The 22,781-nt window shown below is 51.7% G+C and overlaps 1 protein-coding gene across 1 annotated transcript in view; it reads left to right on the plus strand.

The window, feature by feature from the left end:
- SHANK2 (SH3 and multiple ankyrin repeat domains 2) overlaps window positions 1-22,781 on the plus strand; it is a 518,956-nt gene that overhangs the window by 45,834 nt on the left and 450,341 nt on the right. Inside the window, exon 3 of the mRNA XM_069471699.1 lies at window positions 21,872-22,090. Coding sequence (XP_069327800.1) covers window positions 21,884-22,090 — 207 coding nt within the window. The 5' untranslated portion in view covers window positions 21,872-21,883. The remainder of the gene's footprint in view (window positions 1-21,871; window positions 22,091-22,781) is intronic.

Here is a 22,781-nt window from a genome sequence, read left to right on the forward strand (position 1 = left end):
GGCCATGGCACTGGCATCCACTCCCGCCGTGTCCCAGGAACCCCGGGGTTTGCTCCCAGCCACCTTGACCCACTGCTGGAGAGAAGGCGGGTCCTGCAGAGCCCCATAGACCTGAGCTCTGTCTGGAGGTTCACAGGGACACAGTGGCCCCTCGGCAGATGAGAGTGGGTGTGGACGAGTGGACAGGGCACCCCGGGTACTGGCACATTGCGTCTGGGCCCCATACCGCAGTTTCGTCTTGACCTTTGATTCCAGGTATGGTTAATTTTGTCATCTTCACTGCTGTACCTGGTTGTCAAGGTGATTCATGTGGCCTCGTTTATTTCTGTCTTTCAATTATTCATATACCCGTGCCTGTTCATACAGCAGCTATAAATATTAGCTGTGTTTTCCTGTTACCTTGCGCTGAAGTCCCCTCCCCAGAGGGAGAGTCCTGTTTCTGGGAGGACCTGTGCAGGCCCTGGTCGGGACCCCCCAGCTTGCTGAGGGATGGGTGTGTGTGCTGGGGCTGGGGGACAGCGTGGGCTTTTCTGGGCCTTCCGGCTGCATCAGGACGAGGGAAGGGGTGCAGGGCCTGGGTGCTGGGGGAAGGGGCTGCTCTCCTGCTTCTGAGACTCACCGAGGAGCTCTTAAGCCTGGGTCTGGTGGTCCCGGTGGCAGCTTCTTGGAGGTGGCCGGGACGTCAGAGCCTTGTCCTCTGAGGACACACTGGTTGAAGGCCCAGTGCTGCCTGGCAATTAGTGGAGATGGCCCAGTCGCTTCTCTGTTGGGGCAGAGTGGGCCTGGAGGAGCGGGCACACCTGTGAGGGCGCCAGTTACCTGCCGTGGCAGAGGGAGCTGCACAGAAACGGAAGGATGTAAAACAGTGACCGTTTTACCGCTGATTCTGTGGGTCAGGGGCTTGGGCAGGGACAAGCTGGTGTTGTCCACTCAGCAGCATTTGGTGCAGCCTGGGGACCTGGGCTGGTGCTCCCCCAGGACCCGCTCTCAGCATGGCCCTGTTGGGCGTCCTCCGGGCGGGCGGGTGGACGTCTGACAGGGAGGGAGCCTGGTGGCTGCTAGGAGGTGGGAACACAGACGGATGCCGTAGGTCTCCCAAGGCTCAGCCCAGAGGTGTCCTGGTTTCATTTCTGCCACAGTCTGTTGGCCCAAGGAATATTGAACAAGGGCTGAGAGGACAGAATGAGCCAGATTCAAGGAGATGGGGAATAAGACTCCGCCTCTTGGTGGAGGGAGTTTGCAGAGGTCCAGCCACCTTGAATCCCCGCCGTGTGCGTAACCTCGTATCTGCCTAGTACAGGCCGGTGGGTGGGAGGCAGCCCCGGGGTGCGGTTTAACCGCATGCTCTCTGGAGTTGGCCACCGGGTTTGCTCCTGCCACCAGCAGCCAGCAGCCCTGTGACCACAGGAGGAAATTCAATTCCGTGGCAGCTCTTTACTGTGCCAGGACTGTGAGAGGGGACAGTGACACCTGCCTCCATCAGATTGCTGTCTGGTTAAATGAAATAGCACATGGATGATGTGGCCTCAATTGGCGTTAGTGACAACTGGCATCAGCCGTGTGGGTAGGAGGGACACCCCTGGATGGCACATCGCAAAGGGGACTGACGTGCACCTGGTTGGTGACCCTTCCCTGCGGGAAGCAGGTGCTGAGGCCTGGAGCGCAGGCCCCTGTGGGGGCTTAGAGCGTCCGCTGGGGACGGACTGGGCAGCGGCGAGAGGGAGCCGGCAGGGTTTGCAGAGACGAGGAGGTGAGATCTCCAGGTCTCAGCAGTGAGCAGATGATGGGGTTTAGGCGGAGGGGAAGCGTCAAGGGTGATTCCTCAGTTTCTAATGGGGGCAGGTGGATGGTGTCCGGAACTGTGCGGGGCCTGGGATTCGGCCCTGCAGGTCAGCCTGCCACGGCTTCGTGGTGCCAGGGGACGACATGAAACCCCCGGATCAGAGACGAAGGGCAGCTCTTACAGCAGCCCCGGGAGGCAGAGTGCCGGCCGGCTCTCTGCAGCGTGATGTGGAACAGCTCGGCGAGCCGCATTCTGGGGGCACCACCGAGGGTAGGGAGACGGGGTCTTCTGCGGTGAGCAGGGAGCATGTCTGTCCTTCGCTGCACAGGGAGACGCCACCTCCAACTTCCAGGGCCGTTCTCTGCGCAGACATCCTCGAGAAGATAGTCCGGAGCAAGGCAGTCGGGCCTCTGCCCACCAATCGCATGGAAACGTGACAACCCGAGAAGAACTGTCCCTGACATCGTCTGCCTCTCAGGTCTGTACGATCCCCGCCTGAGAAAGCCACGAAGAATTGTCCTGAGCAAAACACGAAAAACCCACAGAGAACTGTCCTGAACTCCGTCTAGCCCAGGCCTGTACCATCCCGCCAGTTTTCTCGAGTGCACTATTCTGTCGGCCTTGGGGACTCACCTGGCAGACGGGGTAGAGACCAGGCCATTCCGTGTGTCACGCAGCATGCAGTGACCCGGCTCTCAGCAGGGCTGCGGCACTAACCTCATCCAGACGCCCAGGGTTCCGGATCCAGCTGGCTGAGCACATCCCATAAACATTCAGGTTTCCCTTAGAAACCGAGCGACATTCTGCCTGAGTTTGCATTGGCCTTTCCACTTGGCTGAAGGTGTTACGAGTCCGGAGGTAGCAGACTGGGCTGGCCTTGCACAGACTTCGCCTCGACCCACAAGGAAGGAGTGGAAGGTGCTGTCCTCCGTGCCGACACTGGACGGTGAGCGGTGGCTGATCTGAGTGGCTTCCAGGGCTGCGGTGGTGACATTGATCACAGGGACACCTTCCTCCACGTTTTCTAACTAGACGTCTGCTGTCCACAAGTGCCTGCGGCATTCGTGTAACTGACGAGCCGGCTAACCCTCCAGGAGTTACCTGAGAACCTAGGGCAGCTGCATTTTGGAGAGAACTTTGTGGTCATCTGAGGGCCCCACAGTGGACGGGGGCGTCTGCTTATGCACTTGAAGTCTCTCGTGACCCCTCTAAGGTGCAAGTGTCTGTGTCCTCAGGAGGGAGGAGAGTTAACACCTGGCTTCCGCACAGGAAGTGCAGCCCTGGGAGCACATGGAGCCCCTGGGCAGTACGAGTTATTTATAATTGTTGGAGCCCCCCAAGTGGGACTAACCTCATCTGGGGGACAGAGGTTGTCAGTGCCTACCAATGGCCTCCCAGGTGGCTGATAGACCTTAAGGTTCCCGGTTCAGTTAGAATAATTCTGTCCAGCCCGAGGGTCCGGCCTGTCCTGTGTGTCCCTGCCTGTGGCATTTGTCCGCTCCACCAAACGCCTGGCCAACGGCCGCAGGAGTCGGGGTGGGGAGGTGTCAGCAGCCGTTGACTGTGTTTTGCACGGGAGGTGCAGGCGCGGAGGCGTCCCACGCAGGTTCTCGTGGGTTTCTCGGTAAGAGAAAGGTGAGCGGCCATCGCACTGTGGTCAGAGGCACCTGGCAGAGAACGGTGGACCCGGCAGTCGGTGGAGTTTACGGTGCTTGCAGCACTTTGTACCCGTGCGTCGTCCTTCGTGCGGAATGCTCCGCGTGACTCTGAAAGATGAGGGATTGTCACTGTCCCCCTCCCTCTGCTTTTCTGCCTGTCCTTGTGTTTTTGTGCATCAAAAATAAAACCCCTTTGGCGCTTTTCTTGCGTATGTGCAATTTCAAGAGGGAGCAGGGGTGAGGACAATTGCCACACGGACGCGGAAGGCTGCTTTATGGCCAGAAATAGAGCGGGCAGGGACGAGCCTGGGCTTGCAGGTGCTCGTGGAGGGGCGGGGGCTGTGTGGCGGCGTTCCGTCCCTGCCCTGTGAGCTTTTGCTCCCTCCCCTCTGGTCTGCTCAAGAGTCAGAGTTGGCGGATGGTGACAACACCCACCTCACTGGGTTGTAGCTCCTGCACTTCCTGAAAGTTTCATTCCTGGGCTGGAATTAATTTGATCCATGTGGGCGTGTGGGCCATTGTGGTGACAGGTGTTTTTCAAATGTGCCATCTGTAGGTGTTTTCTAGAAGCCTGTATCTATTTTAAATAGGAATTGAACTTTTTTTTTTTTTTGTCTTTTGTTTTTTGGTACTTTTATTTATTTTTTTTGCAACTAGGTTTTTGCTGTGGACTTGTCAGCGTTGTGCAAAGCGTGGTTGGATGAGGTCGGGGTAAGGAACTTGGGGTTTTGCTTTCCCTCTGCTCCTACCCTGGTAAGAAAAGCTACTTTAACTGCCCAGATCATAAATTAACAAAGCTAGTCACCTCCTCCACGGTGTTCTATGGAAACCGCTTCCTCTGTTCTCTTCACTTCCGTCCTGTGCCTGTCGATAAAGACCACCAGCAGGTAGGGCGTTTGACAGAGAACAGCACAGCTTCTGAGCCCTGTGGCGAGTTCTCATAAATAACAAGGTATTGGCAAGCGCGACTGGAATGAGACGTCGTCATGGGTACGTCTGGAGTGAGGATACCCAGAGCCATTTGCCTCTGAGTAACTTTTTTCTGCAACTGCAGAAGATAATGACATTTGTCCCCGGGAAAGTCGGCAAAATGCTTTGTCATTCCCACGTGGCAGGCAGGGGACCGTGTGGTTGTGGCCGTCAGCTCCAGGAAAGTCCTGTGCCCACTGGGTCCCTAATTGGCCAGCAGAGCTTTGCATGAACTTGGACTTGGGTTCTCTTGTCGAGAGGTGGCCTCTTAGTTATTGAGGTCATCTTTAATTTCTCTCAGCAATGTTTTGTCATTTTTGGTGTGTATATAGGTCTTTCACATATTTTGCCAGATTTTCCCATAAGCATATATTTTTTGTTGGCATTTGTAAATTGTATTGTTTTTAGTTTTCACTTCCAATTGTTCATTGCAATTATATAGAATCACAATTGATTGTTTCGTAGCCATCTTACATCCTCCCATCTTGCTGACATCAATTATTAGTTTTAGCAGCTTTTTCAAGGATGGCGATGAATTTTCGACATGGACAGTCATGTTGTCTGCAAGTAAAGATAGTTCTATTTCTGCCAATCTGGAGGCATCTTGTTTATTTTTCTTGTCTTATGGAGGAGAAGCTCCGAGAGTGGATGTTCCTGGCTTGTCCCTGATCTTGGGGAAACATGTCGGTCTCCGCCATGGAGTGTGATGCTAACCAGGTGATTCACACGGATGCCCCGTTCCCTTCGGGTCCTAGTCTGCTGAGGGACTTCGTCCCGAATCTGTGTTTATCAAGTGCTTTTTCTACAGCTGTTGAGATGATCATACAGTTTTTATTTATTTGTTACTATGGTGAATTACATTGATTTTCAAATTTTAAATCAACCTTGTATTCCTGGTAACAGTCACACGTGGTCATGAGAAAGTATCCTTCTCACATATAGTTGGATTCAATTTCATTTCGACTTTCTGCATCCGTGTTCATGAAGGATGCTGGTCTGTGTTTTCTTCTCAGTGTCAGCCAATGTTGAGTTGGGAGGTTTCCTCCTTTTCAATTTTCTGGACAAAAATTAATATGGCCACTCCAGCTTTCTTTTGATTAATATTAGCCTGGTGTGCCTTTTTCTATCCCCTTACTTTGTGTGTACTTTTGCCTTTATTTTTAAGGTGTATTTCTTTTTAAAAACATTTTTGGTTTTGGTGAAATATGCATAGCATCATATTTATCATCGTAACCATGCATGAGTGTGCGATTCAGTGTTATTAAACACATTCATGACGTTGTGAAACCATCATCACTGTCTATACCTAAAGCTTTTTTGTCATCTCCAACAAAATCTGTGTCCCCATTAAAGGATAGTTCCCCTCCCCTATCCCCCAGCACTGGTAACTACCATTCTGATTTCTGTCTCTGTGAATTTGGCTATATTGGATACTCATATAAGTGGAATCCTACAAGATTTCTCCTTCTGTGTCTGTTTATTTCATTTAGCATATTTGCAAGGTCTGTTCATGTTGTAGCACGTGTCAGAATTTCCTTCTTTTTGATGACTGAATAGTATTCCATTGCACTGGTAGACCACGTCTGGTGTATCTGTCCTTCAGGTGATATATGAACTGGCTGTTTCTACCTTTTGCCTTTGAGAGTAATGTTGCTACGGACATTAGTGTACAAATATCTGTCCAAGTCCCTGCTCTCAATTCTTTTAGATTCATACCTAGGCGTGGAATTGCTGGGTCGTATGTTAATCTGTGTTTAACCTTTTGGGAAACCACCACACTGTTTTCCACGGGAGCCACAGTTTTACATTCTCACCAGCACTGCATGAGGGTTCCAATTTCTCTACATCCTCACCAATACTTGTTATTTCCCATTTATTGTTGTTATTGCTGTCCTCATAGGTACGAAGTGGTATCTCACTATCGTTGATCCTCTGATGCCTAAAGATGTTGAACGTGTTTTCCTGTGCTTATTGGCCATTTGCATATCTTATTTGGAGAAATGTCTATTCAAGTCCTTTGCCCATTTTTGAATTGGGTTATTTGTTTAAGATGCATGTCTTTTGGGGAGCTTAGAGTTTTGTCCCATGTAATGTGAAAACTGGTAATGGTTTGATTTAAATCTATCATCTTCCTACCTGTTTTTGTTCCATTTGTTCTTCATTCTCCTTTCTCTCTTTTGCTGCTTTCTTTTAGATTAATAGGAGAATTTTATGATTCCATTTAATCTCTTACTGACTTGTTAGCTATTACTTTTTTTGTTATCTTAATGGTTGCTTTAGGGTTTATAGTATAAATCTTTGTCTTTTTTTTTTTTTTTTTGAGATGGGTCTTCTCTGTTCCCCAGATTAGTCTTGGACTCCTGGGCTCAATGATTCTCCCACTTCGGCCTCCTGAGTAGCTGGAACTACAGGGCACACCTACCTTAAATCTTTATCTTATTATAGCATGTTATCAAGTAATATTATACCCGTTCATGTAAGTGTAAGAACTTTACAATCACATACTTCCATTTTCCCCTCCCAACCTTTGTGCTATTGCTGTCATATATATTTTTATGCATATGCTATAAACCCTGTACTACATTTTTATTTGCTTAAACAGTCAATTGTTCTAAAGAGGTTTAAATACGAAAAAACTCATTTTTTTTTAATTACCATTTCCAATTGTCTTCATTCTTTTGTGTGTTTTTTTGAGATAGAGTCTCGCTCTGTTGCCTGGGGTAGAGTGCAGTGGTGTCGTCATAGCTCACTGCAACCACTAAAGCAGTCCCAGCCTCTGCCTCCTGAGTAGCTGGAACTACAGATGTGTGCCACCATGCTAAGCTAATTTTTAATTTTTTTTGTAGAGACAGGGTCTAGCTATATTGCTCAGACTGGTCTCAAACTTTTGGGCTCAAGGCATCCTCCTGCCTTGGCCTCCTGAAGTGCTGGCATTATAGGCATGAGCCACCATGCCTGGCCTCTTTTGTGTATTTTTATTTGGTATCATTTCCTTCTGCCTGAAGACTTTCCTTTAATGTTTCTTACAGGACAGATATCCTGGTCATTCACTTACTGTATGTCTGAAAAGTCTTTCTTTTATCTTTATTTTTGAAACATGGTTTCACTGGTATACAGTTCTCGTTGGACTTTTCTTCTTTCAGTGCTTTAGAGATGTTATTCCACTGTCTGCTCTCTTGCATTATCTCTGTCAGGAAATCTGCCGTCATTCTGAAGTCTGTTTTCTGCATGTAGCTGGTCTCCTTCCCCTTGTCTGTCTGCTTTTAAGATCTTTTTCCTTACCTTTGGTTTTGAGTCATTTGTTATGTTGGGCCTTGGTGTAATTTTTCTTTTTGATTCTTGTGCTTGGGTTTCATTGAGCTTTATGAATCTGTGAGTTTATAGTTTGCATCGAATTTGGATAACTTTTGGCCAAAAATGCAAATATTTTTTGTTTCTCCCTCTTTTTTCAGGGACCCCAATTTAATATATATTAGGGTGCTTCAAGTTGTTTCATAGCTTACTGATGCTCTATTCTTTTATTTGTTGTGGTATTATCATTTTCTGGTTTTTTTCTCCATTTTGTATAGTTTCTGTTGCTGTATCTTTAAGTTCACAGATTTTTTTGTATGATGTTTAATTTGCCATTAATCCTATCCAGTGCATTTTTTATTTCAGATATTATAGTTTTCATCCTTGGAAGTTTAGGTTTCTTAAAATTTTTCATTTTGCTACTTTTTTAATGTACAGAATATATAGTTAATATAATTTTAAATGTTTTTTCTGCTAATTATAACATCTGTATTAGTTTTTGGTTTTAGTTGGTTGATTATTTTTCTCATTACAGGTCATATTTTCTTTTTGATTTTTGGTAATTTTTTATTTTATGAATTAATTTTATACTGATAAACATTGTGAATTATGAATTTATCTTGTTGGATCTGTATATTTTTGAATTTCTATAAAATATTCTTGAACTTTGTGCTGAGATTTAGTTAAGTTACTTACAAACATCTTGATTCTTTTGGATCTTTCAGTGTTTGTCCGGGGCGGTGGTAGCAGCATTTTAGCCCAGGCCTGGTTATTTCCCGCTACGGAGACAAAACCCTCGGTGTATTCCGTGGCCTGTGAGTTGTGAGGTTTTCTAGTTTGGCTGGTGGGAACAGATGATTTTCCTGGACCATGTAATTCATATGTATTGTTTCCACCAATTCTCCTGGGTGGTTCTTTCTCTGGCCTAAGATGGTTTGTCACATGCATGCATTGATTATATTCTGCAGAATACTCACGGGGACAGATCTCCACCAGTCTCTGTTCCACTCTCTCCTCTCTGGTTCTGTGTCTTGCAAAATGGAACAATCTTGGCCTCCCACGGTCTCAGCCCCGTGGCCACCACTCTGGGAGTTCACCTGGGTGGTCCTTTCCTGCACCCATTTGTTTCTTGTCTCTCATGCACTTTGAAATATGTATTTTTCCACATATCTCAAATACCTTTTTGATGGTTTCAGACTGGAGACTGAATCCGGTACCCACCACTCCATCTTTGCTGGAAGCGAGACGCTCTCCCTTTATCTTTTGTCTCTGTCTCTGCCCCTGTGTGTTCGTCTGTACGTCTCTTTCTCCAGCCCTGATCTGTTTCTGCCCTTTCCTCTCCTCCTCTTTCTCCTCGTCTTCCTCCTGTTCTCTGTACAGACTCCCTTGCGCTACATCAGTGTCCACAGGACCACCCACGGCAGCCTGGTCTCCCACCCGTACCACTTCTGTGGCTCAGCACCACCAGCTCTGTGTTTCCTGCGAGATCTGTCTTGCCCCAGCTGGGCTGCTCGCATGTTCACCCATCGTCCAGTAACCGGGGACTGTGTGTTCACTCATCCTTCAAACTTGTGCTGAGGAAGCACCAGGCAATGCCATGGGCTTTGTCCCTGCTCTCTTGGGAGCGACACACAAGAAGATCAGTAATACACATTTCACAAAATCCTTGCGGTGGTAAGTGCAGCTAAGGAAGCGTGTGCTCTGTGTGTGTGTGTTTTGTAGCTTAATAACGGTGGTCAGGGAAGGTTTTTCTGAGGGCGTGCCGTAGAAGCCATGGTATGGGAGGACAGCAGGGAAGAGGGAGAATTCCAGGCAGAAGGGACAGCGAGCACAAAGGCCATGTGTCCACCATGTCCCAGCTCCAGGGAGCTCTGGCACTGGAATTCAGTTTCATGTGTCCCTTCAAAGCCTGTGTTCCTAACGACTGTTTCCAGTTGCAGACCTTGTTTATCAGCGGCTTGCAGGGCCTCTGCAAAAATGTCAGTGGTGACTGTTGCCATGAGTGTTGCCTCGTTCTGAAAAGATACCAGGATGGGACTTCAAGTGTGCATATTGCCCAAGGAGGAATAAGTTAGGAATGATTTTTAATGGTGCTACTCACTTAAGTGTAAATCCTTGGTGTATCGGTTTCCTGTGGACACCGACACAGAGACAAACTAGTGGCTTACAGCAACAGAAGTTGATTGTCTCACAGTTCTGGAGATGAGCAGTCTGAAATCACGGTGTCGTCAGGCCCATGCTCCCTCCAAAGGCTCTAGGGGAGGGTCCCTCCTGCCCCTTCCAGCTCTGGGTGCTGCAGGTGTTCCTTGGCTTGTGGCTGCATCGCTCCAGTCTCTGTTTTGTCTTCACCCGGCATCTTCCATGTCTGTCTCTCTGTCCTTCTTGTTCTCATAAAGAGCCCAGTCATGGATTTGGGGCCCGCCCTACTCCAGTGTGACCACATCTTGCATCTTAACTAATTGCATGAGCAAAGACCCTGTTTCCAGGTAAGGGCACAGCCTGAGGTTCTGGGTGGACATGGATTTTGAAAGGACACTCTTCAACCTGGTACGCTCGGGCATGTTGTCAGAGGAGCAGTTTGGCAGCATTTTCTGGAAGGGTAAACTCTTTGGGCAGAAGTTAAGATTGTGGTGGTGGAAGCTCCCTTCGCTCGTGGATGGGAAGGAACATTTCCTGGGGGAAGTTTGCCTGGCTGGTCAAGGAAGAGGCTTAAAAACAGTTATTAGCTTTCTGTGCCAGCTCCAGGATGGTGAACTCACACCCAAGGTGTGTGAGTTGCTGCAAATACAGAGGCCACTGCAGCCGGGAGGCATTCGGGATCCTGGTCTCTCCCAGCCGCCTCCCAGCCAGCGGAGAAACCTGTTCTGGAATCAGTTTCTCTCTTCCTTTTCATGTTGTCCTCCATGAGGGTTGAGAAAGGTTTTCCTTTTATTGTTATTGAAGTCTACGAAAGTCCAGTGGCTTGAAAAATAAATTTAATAGATTTACAAGACACTTCATCAAACAAGTCACCCTACCTCTCCCTGCTCAGGGACGACCTTGCGGAGTTGGGTGGCGGCCAGGACGCTCACTTCCCAGCCCCCGTCAGCCCGGTCGCCCTGGAGGCCAGAGCACTTTGAAATACAGCCCTTAGGAGTGTCTTTGAAGCATTCTGAAGCTGCCGTGCTCATTCATTTTTTATAGCGTCTGCCTTCCCATGGTTGCGGGACTCAGGAGGCTGTGGATGATGTCAGGGTTTGAGTGCTTGCTGTCCCCTGCTCCGGCGTGCTGGGCTGAGCCGTGCACCTGCCCTGGTGCAAATTGTGCAGCCTTCTGGGCAGCAGTCTGGTGGGTTCTCTCGTGGGGCAGCGGTTAGGCGTTAAGGAGTGCGTGTCCACTCTCCAGAACCTTTCCTGAGGAAGCCGTTTGTTCCCTTTGGACAAAGCACCTCCAGGAGCAAGGAAGCGTGCCATCACACCCTCGGCCCTGCATTCTTGAGGCAGAAGCCTCTCTGGGGCGCTCCTTCTCCCTGGTGAGGTCTGGGAGGGAGCTGGCAGGATCGTGGGGTGAGGTCAATGATGACAGCTGCTGCCACTGTGTTTCGAGGGCTTCCTTTGTGCCACACTGCACCTGTCACGTTGGGAATCCTGATGGCTGTGTGCCTCTTCTGGATAGGTGCTCACCATGTCTAGGATGGTGCTGGGCAGTGAAGCCTGTTGTCTAGTCAAACCCTCCGGCACCTGCTCCTGCCCCTCGTGGGGGAGGCCTCCCAGCCCAGGGCGCTGGTGTGGCCCGGGGTTCTCAAGACCAGAGCTGGGTCTCCCCGGGTGTTAGGGACTGAATTGCGTCCCTCAAAATTCATATGTTGAAGCCCTTAACCCATAATGTGACCTTCTTTGAAGACGAGGCTTCTCTAAGGAAGTACTCAAGGTTAGATGAGGTCAGGGGCCCTGATCCGATAGGATCCGATGGTTGATTTTAGGTGTCAGTTTGACTAAGGAACACCTAGAAACCTGGCAAAGCATCGGTGTGGGTGTCTGTGGGGTGTCTCCAGAGGAGATTAGGGTATGAGTCTGAGTGGATGAGGTGGGGAAGAGCTGTCCGCAGTCAGCCGGGGCCCAGAGAGAGCAAGTGACTATGCCGGCCTGTGGGAGCTGGGGGCACACTCTTCCTCTCCTGCCCTTGGCCGACTCCAGGCTCCCCGGCCTCTGGACCCCAGGATTGCTGTGTAGGATTCTCCCCAGAGTCTCCCCTCCACTCTGTCCTAAGCTGCAGAGGTCTCTTTTAGGGATCTGTTTTTTGCAACAGGGTCTTTTCCCAGTTGTGTCTGATCGAAGTTTTAATTTTAACTATGCTGAATTTGTCTTTTCCTTCATGCTTTGTGCTAGTGCCTTGTCGAAAGAAAGGCTTTTTGCTCTCTTCGATTTAGTTATCAAATAATAATGTAACGTACTCTGGTTGGCTGAATGGTGGTCCCCAAAGATATCCAGGTCCTGGAATCTGTGCAAATGTGAGCTTATGCAGCAAAGGGGGCTTTATAGATGTGATGAAATTAAAGACCTTGAGATGGGGGATTATTCTGGATTATCCAGGTGGGGCACAGACTGTAATCACAAGGGTCCTTATTTATAGGAGGGAGACTCGACTGCAGAGAGGAGATCGTGACGTAAAGGGGGAAGCGGAGGTTGGAGAGATGCAGTTTGGAAGTAGAGAAATAGCCACAAGCAGAGGAACGCAGGCCACCACTGAAACCTGGGAAAGGCAAGGAGTGGGTTTCTTCCGTAGAATCTCTAGAAGGAAGCATCCCTGACTGCACCCTGGCGTCAGCTGAGCGAAACTCACTGAGGACTTCTGACCTCCTGAGCAATAGGAGGATAACACATGTCTGCACATTTCTGTTGCTTTAACCTTTCTTGGCAACCAAGCAGCATTAATGGAGCATCCAGAATTCCTTGCTGTGAGGGATTTTGTGTTAAGGCACTGCCTCTTATTTTTTCTTCTAGAGGTTTGTTGTTTTGCTTTTCTCATTAAAGCCTTCAATGCACCTGGAGTGGATCTGTGTGTATGGAGTAGCATAGGGCTCTGTTTCTTGTCTATTTCTTAATGCACCAGAATAACCATTTGTGTCAGCCTTGTACATTTATTAATTCTTCCCTTTCCCAAAGACATACGGAGTCCCATATTCACAAGGCCTGTTCCAGGGTTCTCCGCTTTTCCACTGATCTATTTTTCTGTCTTTGTACAATACCATACTGTTTCTATATTGTAAATTCTTAGCAAGCCTTGGCATCTGCTAGAGTGGTCTTCTCTTAGTCTCCAAAGTTTTGGTTTTATCTGGCTCTTTCTCCTCTGCCGTGAACTTCAAGATCAGAGTGTTAAATTCTGTGAACAGTCCTGTCGGGGTTTTTGTTTGAAGTTAAATTTATATTTTGTGGAGAATTTCTGTCTTTAAGATAGTTAATCCTAACATCCAGGGTCATTGTGTATCTCACCATTTGTTTGGGTGTTCCTTCATTTCCTTCTTTCTTTTCCAGAAGATAATGCTATAGAGTGTTACTTTTTGCCATAAAGACCTTGCACATATTGAGTTAGATTTTTTCCCATAGGGGCCTTTGTTTATTGTTGGTGTTGTTAAAGTGTTTTTTAATGTTTTTCAGTTGTTTATTGCTAGTGTAGCAGAATGATATATTTCTTACCTAGTATTTTGCTGGACTGTTTTTGTACTAGTTTTGTTAGTTAGAAATTATTTAATTTGTCCCTTGATTCTCTTGGATTTTCCATATGGAGAAGCATCTTATCTGAAAATACTAATTTTCCCTCTTTCCTTTTATTCTTTAAACAAGTATTTATCTGTTTGCTTGTTTAGTTATTATTGATGTTGCTACAGGATTTGGGTGGGTGCTCTGTTCAAGTCAAGGAGATGCTCTTCTCTTCCAGGTTTTCCAAGAGTTAGATCCTGATTGGAGGTGGTTCATGTCCTTGTTCCTTGATGGCCACCTCACGGCTGTCCCAGGTCTGGGCCTCTGGTCCCTGCTGGACACAGGGACTTGTCCAACAGGTGCCTGTGAGCGGGGCAGGCCCGGGAGCGGGTGTGTTGGCCTGTTGTCCTCATTCATTTGACTGTCTGGGCCGTGTGCTGGGGAGCCTGTGACTGGGGTGGGGTGCTCTCACTGCCACCAGGTGAGCGGTTTCTGCAGAAGCGTTACATGGATGGGCCAAGCCTGTTATGAAGAGGTTAAGGGTGGGTTTAAACTGGTAAGTTGGAACCTCTGGAATCCTTCTCTACGGAAACTAAAATGTGAACTTGAAATAAAACCAGTCCTGCTTTAGAAATCATGGGCCCGTCTACGGTAGGAGCCCGACAGGAGTCCCTGGGGTCCGAATAGAAACCCAGCTTGTCCTCTCCGGGAGCTGAGAGACTGTCGGAGGCTGTGTCGGGTCTGGGCAAAGAAGGACGGCGCAGACCACATTCGTGGCGTGGCGCAGTTTCCGGCGGCGCCAGGGAAGCAGCGCGCTGTGTGGGGCTGCGGCGTGGAGGAGAAACAGGCCTCCCCGGGGAATGTTCCTTCTCAACAGTCCTCTGCTTACTTGGCCCAGAACGCTTCTTAACACGCGGACATCCCGGTGTCTTGCTGGAATGCACCATCCGGGATTGCGGTTCGTCCAAGGCCGTGGTCTGAATGGTAACGTCATCTCAGTTTAGGCACCTGGTTCAGTGCTCGGCTTCGGGGACACTGGTTTTGGCATCCAGAAGGCACTGAGTGGCTGTTAGATCCCTGGGGTCCTTTGCTTCTGGATAGAGAACCATTTCGGGTTTCTTGCCGTCAGCGTCTCTAAGCCAGGCAGTCGCCCTGTGGGCATTTAAGGTGACCGTGCTCGGCAGGGTGCCGGCCGGCGGGCCGTGCGTTACAGGTGTGTGACAGGGCTCCTGCTGTCTGCGATCACCCAGTGCTCAGACCACCGCCTCCCTTCCTGTTGTGGGACGGCATCCACCCGCTCCGGGGGGCAGGCTGTCTGCGGCAGGTGCGTGTGGGAAACTCGGCCTTGGCCCCCCTGACCTAGACTTCCCGGACCACACTGTTCAGCCGCGGGGCTGGAGTTGGCATTGGTGCCATTGGGAACGTGGCTGGGAGCCTGGGTGAGGTAGGTTCGCCCCTTAGCTATTTGGGTGCCATGGCAGAGCCATATCCAGAGCAGCCCACCCCCCGACCAGGACCCCGGTGTGTTCCGTGTCCTCAGCTGCAGAGCTGTGCTGGTGCAGGGAGGAGCAAGGTGGATGAAGTAACACACAGAAGCATGGTCTCCTTTCTCCTCCCGCTGGCCTGGCCCACTCGGCCCCGAAGCCCGCCCCTCGCACGTGCTCTCAGCCTGTGCTCACATCAGCTCTCAGAACAGCGATTTGCTCACATCCCCATCCGAACGGAACCTGGATTCCTCTGATATTCTGTTCCACTGCTGCAGGTTCTGGTGGAGGCTGCTCTCAGGCCTGTGGCTGTGACCTTGACCTTGAGTTTAAATGTCTGTACCAAGCACCCGGACAGCCTCGAGGGGGTCTCACTGCTTTGAGGACCAGCGAATGATATACATTCGAATGCACAAAATAAACATGTGTTTAACATATAGGGTGTCTGAGATTCCACTTGAATAAAAACCTTTTTGTTGTTGTTGAAAAGAAAACCTTTTGAACCAGAGGTTAGCTGGTGTAAGGAGGTTTTGCGACTCTAACCTTGACGAAGTCGGCCTCGGCAGGGAGGTTTCTGTTTGTTTATTTTCATTGTGTGTCTCTTCTCTCCAGTCAGCTGTCGTGGCCTTCACGGCGGCCGCGGGAATTTGAGAGTGGGAATGTCTGTCTGCCTCTCTGTCCCGGGCATTAGAGGACTAACGAGCCAGTTTACGATTTCATATCTTCTTGGAGCACTCGAGTGGCAAAACACAATACTGAGTCTTCGCTGGAATGGCGTTCACGGTGATTATTTTCTTTCCTCCTTGCTCATAGCCACCCCCACCGGGTCGCTGAGAGGAGCACATGGTAACGCTGAACTTTATGGACCTGGGTTTTTATAGCTTGTTTTTTTCTACCTCTGAGAGATTAGTTATTCTGAAAGGGTTGCCCGGGGTGGTGTGTAACCTTCCCCTCCGCTGACCTGGCGCTGACTTTTCCTGGGGGAGCCGGGATCCAGACGTGGTCTTTGCTTTCCTTCCTCTCTGCAGAACCTCCCCCTTGGGGTCCCAGGGGGGTTAAAGAACCAAATTCAGCCCTCTCCACTCCCCCCTGGTGTCAGATAAACGGCAGGGCCCCCAGTTCTGTTTGACTGTCAGAAGAACAACAGATAGTCTTTTAGTGTCGGTATGTTCTGTGCATACCTATGGTAAAACTTCCTCCTTGTAAATCTGAGAGGCAACGTCACTGGCCGCCCTCTGTTTTACCCTGCGGAGGCCCTACCCAGGAGTTAATAATTAAACGTTTTCCCAGGCATCTGCATCGGGTGTCAGCTGTTCCCACGGAGCCGCTAATCGGGTTACTCAAGCCCCTCATTAAGGTCAAGACCCTCCCAGTCAAGTCTCCACCTGGCACTCCCAGGGCTGTTCTGGAAAGATCCAGGGTGACGTGGCCCAGCCTTCTCCACCCCCTGCCTGCCCTGCTCCTGCACGCAGCCCCGGTTCCTCCGCAGACGCAGCTAGCGGGGCCCTCTGCACCCAGCTTTGTGGCAGCCGTGCCCTGTGCGACCTTTGGTCCCAAAGCCAACACCGGGGCATGGCGGTGTCCTCAGCTGGGCGGGGGACAGCCCTTTCCCCTCTGTGGGCTGTCAGTTTGTTTCCAGACTCAGGGCCAGATGTAGACATGTTGTGTGTGGCCTGTGAGGTGATCCTTAAAAAAACAATGAATTTCCAACATTTGTACATGTTGCTTTTTTGCCCCAAACTGACCTATCTAGGAAACACCTGCAGGCCTGGTAATGCTGGGCCTGTGCTCTTGTGCACCCGCAGTGGCTGGGGCTGAAACGCCACTGCCTGACTGATTTGTGCCCACTCTGCCAACTTCCCTGTTTCCACGTTCCACTGGCTCCCGTGGGTGTCCACGACCCGGAGCCCTGGCCTCCCACCCGCGAGTGTTCACCGAGTGCCCACTGGGCTTCTCACTGAGGCTTCCTGTGCCGCCCTCCCAGGAAGCAGCCTGGGGCCTGGGCAGCCTCTTGCCTGCTCTTGCGTGTAGGATATTGTCTGTCCTGGGCAGGGACGGAACTGGTGTGGCCTGGGCTGTGACTGCTCTGTGCCAGGTGCTCAGCTGGGGCTCTCGTGCTGGTTTCTCAGATGCCAACACGGAGGCTCCTCCCATGACAGCACCAGGTCCAGGCCTGTACTGTTCCAAAGCCTGTGCACTTTTGGGGTGCTGTGGCCTGATGGAGAGGAACCAGCGCTCGCCCTGCGTGAGAAGGGCCGAGGGGCCGTGGGTGTGCCGGGGGCCATGTCCTTAGTGATGCTCCTACCTGTGCTGTAGGCCTTGCTGCCCAGAAACCCCACGGCCACCCTCTCATCAGACATCGACCCTCGTGTGTGAGTGTGACACGCCCCATTCTATCTGTAGTCTTTTTCTTTTTCTTTCTCTTAGACCCAGCTGGGACCAGAAGGACCCCTTCTTAAGTGGAGCCAAGGCCACGCTGAGGTCAGTTACACCTGTTGGCACAGAAAGAAGCTACTGGAACCCCAGAGTAGCAAAAGCCAGCACAGGGGCCTGCCCGGCTGTCCCGTGTCCGTGGTGACCACTTAGGCAGCGAACGCCGTGCCTCTCGGGCTGTCGCGGGCAGCTCAGGACGTGGCCCCCTTAGCCCGAGGGGGAGGCTGGTTCCAGTTCACTGGGGTCTCTCCGTGTTGCTGCCGTGTCCTTTAGGGTTAGACCTGCACACTTGGCTCAGGGTTGGTCCGCAGCTGGGACTCCCAGCCGGGACGCCCACTGGATCACCTGGAGAGCTTGGCAAAAACAGTGTCCATACTGGGGCCTCCACCCAGACCAATTAAGTCAGAATTTCTAGTGCTGGTGGTTTTTTTTTTTTTTTTTTTTTAAGCTCTCCGACTAACTTCCCTGTGCAATCGGGGTGAAAACTGGACATGCTTCATCAGAACTTGAGACATGGCTGGAATTAATGACAATTGTAAATATTTCACACTGACTGTGTACTGGGCACTATTTTGGCAGTTGCAGGTGTTAACTCACACGTAGCGGGCGGATGAATGAATAAGTGAATGCACGAATCAGTTACTAGATGTTGTCTTGAGGCTGGGCCCTGCTGAAGGGGCTGGGCCTGCCCACATCCTGCCTTCAGCCCCCGCTCCCTCTTTGCTCACCAGATTTGGCACATCTGTGGTTGCGAAAACTTTAAGCTGAAATGATATTACGAAGGCATTTGGCCAGTGAATGCAGGAATACTCATTTGCCCTGGGATTTTAATTCCAAATTACACTAGGGTGAACTTCAGAAATTTTATTTAAAAAAACCAACTTCCTGCATGATTGGGATGTTGCTTGAGATGTTTTATCGGCTCCGTGGCTCTCCCTTTGGCTGAGCTGACGGAGGGGCCGGCAGGAGACAGAAAAGGAGCCCAGATCTGTGCCCCCGGGGCTCCAGCTCATGGCCGGGTGGGAAGGGAACACCAGCGAGGAGAGGGGGCTGTGAGAACAGGTGGTCTGGAGTCTCTGCACTTCTCTGAGGACCTGGGGGGCTGCCTGGCCCAGGGAGGGCCTGCTGCCCTTGGTGCCACGTGCCAGCCTCCCGCATCGCCAGGCCCTCCTGATGGTGGAAATAAGCCAGAAGTCGGGGTTTTCATGCAAAATCTCCAGATTAGCCAGCATTCGAAACCCTGTGCAGACCAGCGGGTCACGCCAAACAGCGTCTGTGTCTGTGGCCCCAGGAGCTGGACCCACCTCTGCAGACACTCGGGATCTTCTTGGTGGTAACGGAGCCCCGGCGCCAGTCAGGGTCTGGCAATTCCTCAGGGAGGGGCCTGTGTTTCTGGAGTGGCTCCTTGCAGCTCTGTGTGGTTCAGCGTGGGACGCACAGCGGGTGGTTTGTGCAGAACACCTTCACGGGGTCACAGGCTGGGCTCTGGCACGCTCCCTGCGGGGCGTTTGTTTGCTGTTCAGTAAACTGTGGAAGTAGACAGTTGGCATCAGCTTTCCCTCAATTGAAGGTCGAGTGTTAGCATTGGTGAACCAACTGTGTCTTCCCTGGGATGTTCCTGAGCACTCGCAGGGTCCCCCATCATAAAGCGCTAGAGCAGGGTCCACGAACCCACACTTCTGCTGGGGCCTGGGGTCGGTCTGGCAGGTGAGCTGTGCCCAGAACAAGCGGCAGCGCCTGGATGGTGACAGGCAGCAGCTCCCGTGTGTGGAGGTGATGGCAGCTGGGGCTGGGCGACCCTGTCCCTTGGCTGCCAGGTCGGCCGGGCTGGGGCCTGGAGACTGAAATCCAGGTGTTCACGCGAGAACTCCCAAGTGTTCAGGATTTCTGTAAAGCTCACTCCCATTTTAGGCACCAGAGAGGGTGAGCAATGGGTGTTCCTTGTCCCCTGCTTGTGCAGTCACATTGTGGAGGATCTAAACCAGAGGGTGGGGTGTTCTCCTCACCTCCCCACCCTGAGCAGGCCACGCGTCCCAGGAGAATGCACAGCAGAGATTGTGTTAGAAGAGCCCAGCTGTGGCACCTGGAGTCAGAAACCCGGGTGTGTGCCCGAGGCTGGTGCCCCTGCGCGGACGTGAGCAGCTCCTGTGCTGCCCCGAGGGTGACACGGAGGGGACGAGCCCCTCAGGTCAAGGTGCTGTGGAATCTGCAGACTACAGCACACATCGCACAGAGAACGGGTGCTTGTTGGCGATGAAAGCCACACCCTGCCCCTGGTAGATTACTCGTGCACAATTGATGCACAGTGAATATAGTTTAGTTTATAGCCAGAGTCTGAATCGAATTTTAAACTCTTGATTTTGGATCATCATCAATGCCATTGTTATCCCCATCCACAGAGTTATCTTGTATTACAGAGGGTCTTGTTAGGTGTCCTTGTCATTCCCCCTCTCGTCCGTCTCCCAGTCGCCTATCCACCCACCCCGCTATTCATCTGTCCATGTACCATCGTCCACTACCTCCCCCTTCTCTCCTTCCTTCCTTCTGCAGAGAAAGAAAAATTATTTTTCCTAGTACCCTCCTAGGTTCCCTGGGACTCTGTAAATCAAACTGACAAGAGCCAGGTTCACAGACGAAGCACCGTTTGTCAAGGTGTGTGGTGCACATCTGTGGGAGAAACCTCCAGAAAGGCATCTCAGAGGGGTGGTTAGAACATGGGCTTGGGCAGACAGGATCTTGAGCTTCTGGAGAGGCAACTGTGTGACGGCAAATGTTTGGGAAAGGATTGGCGGATAAAGGCCAGGTAGTGAAGTTTGCTATGCAGATTCTCTGTGCGGTCTCTGGGCTGATACGGCTTAACACTGTCTCTGGTGATGACCTTTTGTTCTTCCTGGTGGAGAGGGGATGGAGACACTTTGTATAAGTTTACCTCCTGCTTTGAGGCCATCGCGGAGGGCAGCGAGCTCTTCTTGCAGCTGCTGCTTCTCAGTCGCCTTCAGCTCAAAATAGCCCTCGTGCCAAAGTGGCATCTTCTGGGGTGGCAGACGCTGCTACCTACGCTTCGTCCACCCTTCCTTCCTCGTTTCCGCCATGAAAGATTTCCAACACACGGAGAGAGAAGCATAGAGAATAATACAACAAACACCTGTGTCCCCAACTGTATCAAAGTCTGACATTTTGTCACATTTGCTGGAACTGTTTCAGGAAGTAGATGGTTCCACGCAGCATGGCAAGCTCTGCCATCCCCCTCCTTCCTCCCGGGAGAGAACCCTTCTCCTGAGTTGAGTGTTGGCCTGTCCGGCTGACTGCTTCCACGCCACGATGCCAGAGGAACGTGTCCACGTGCAATCTGTGGAATTGTGCTGCATCTTCCTAGCTGTTATCTAGACGTGGTATTATGTTGTTTAAATCATTCTGCAAATTGCTTTCCTTTTGCTCAGTGTTATGTTTTGGGGATCATCCGTCGGTAGCTCAGGTTCATGCAATTCACAGCCCTGTGGAGTTTGTGGGAAGAGACCACGATTTGATCAGGCAGTCCCGAGATGATTAAGGTGGCCGTAAGACCCCATTTGCCTGGGACAGCACTGTTTTTGCAGGGCACAGTCTTGTACATCTTTCCATGTGCGCACACCTTGATCTTCCTTGTAGAATTTATGCAGAAGTGGAATTGCTGGTCCGATGTGGCACCTCCACCAGGTCCCTGGCACCCCCAGTTCGAGCTAACTTTTATCTGTCTGGACCCCTTTCCCACAGAGATGGGGTGTCACAGATGCGGTCCCCAAACAGTGGGCAACCTGTTCTCAGAGTTCTGTCTCCTTTCGATGGTCACTGAAAGCCCTGGTCCACGGTGGCTTCAGCAGCCTGCCTGCGTCTTTGCTGGGGAACTCTTGTTGCCCTGGAGGAAGCTGCATTTCCAGCTGCCCCCGCCTTGTGGGGACCCCGAATCTCCCGGCTTCAGCCTGCTCACGACTTTGGGTTCCACTCCACTTTTGGTCCCAGAGATTTTCTCATTTCTGAGCCTGGCCCTGTCTTTTTGTGCTATTTTTACACGGTACCTCTCATTGCTCTCTGTTTGAAGCAGAGGGGGTTATTATAGCATGAACTTGCCACGGCCCTGACCCGAAGCCTGTATTTCTTCCTCTCCTGCAGCTCTACCCTCAAAGGAAAACAAAAGGCAGCCTTTTTTCCCACCTTGGGAAGTTTCAAACAGCCCCTGCGGCCTTTTGGCTAATCCTTGTAGGCTGTGGTCATCCCCACGGTTAGTCTGGGCTCCTTTTAAACGCCGGGTTTCACAGCGCAGGGGCCAGAGCTTGCAGGGTCTCCCAGGGTCCCCCAGGGTCCTGGCTGCTGCAGCTCCAGGCTCAGGCCCAGGGAGGAGCGGGCGGTGCCAGGTTGTTGCTGCCTTCAGGGACCTGTCCGTGCACACACAGGTGGCCCTGGGCCAGTGTCACACCAATAAACACGGACTGTGAAAATGGGCCCACACTCATTCGTGTGCCAGTCTGCACCGTGTGCTTGGGTTGTCTTGAGTTTTCACATTCCCTCTTGCCTGTGTTCTTCCCTCTCCACCCGCAGACACGGGCAGCCATGCCGCGCAGCCCCACGTCCAGCGAGGACGAGATGGCTCAGAGCTTCTCCGACTATTCCGTGGGGTCCGAATCGGACAGCTCCAAAGAAGAGACCATCTACGACACGATCCGGGCCACTGCGGAGAAGCCGGGCGGCGTCAGGACGGAGGAGAGCCAGGGCAACACGCTGGTGATCCGCGTGGTCATCCAGGACCTGCAGCAGACGGTGAGCCGCGGGCGCCCGGCTTCACTCTGTCTCTGCCCTTTGCTCCACGGTGGGGCGATGTCCCTTGTGGCTCCAGCACCAGAGGGTGCCTGCGTCCCCCCGACACCAAGCCCCAGCCACTCTGGGCACGTCATGCTCCTGCCTCACTCCAAACCGCTGCCCTGCCCACTCCACCCAGCTCCCCGCCTTTGCCTCCCCCTTCCCTGCCTGCTGCCAGCCTTGCGTCATGTCCTCCCTGTTCCCACCTCGGTCCACAGCATCCACTGAGCACCTGCTACGTGCCAGGCCCGTGGCCAGGGCGAGAGACGCAAAGGAGCGTTTCAGAGCCTTGAGGAGGAAGTGGGGTGGTGGGCGCGCCAGCCAGCAGGGCTTCCAGCACCGCAGTCGGGGTGGGAGGTGGTCTCTGGCCCGGCTCTGCCTCTTCCTGGTGCCTGAACTCAGCCGAGCTGGAGCCCCGGTGGTCCGTGCTCCCCCACTTCCAGGGGTGCAGCTCTGTCTGAGTGCCCTTACCCGCGTTGGTGCTGGCCGGCTCCCCGGTGTCACCACTGGTGGCCTCAGAGCCTCAGGCTGCCACTTGCCACCCTGGCCATCCCGGTGTCTGTCCCTGTGGCCAATCACTGTGCCTGGGGTGCCTGCCGGTGGGTTCGCCTCCCCTGGGAGGCCAGGTCGGGGCAGAGGCTGGGTCGGGGGT

This window comes from Eulemur rufifrons, chromosome 6 (assembly GCF_041146395.1).
Source record: "Eulemur rufifrons isolate Redbay chromosome 6, OSU_ERuf_1, whole genome shotgun sequence".
Lineage (NCBI taxonomy): Eukaryota > Metazoa > Chordata > Mammalia > Primates > Lemuridae > Eulemur > Eulemur rufifrons.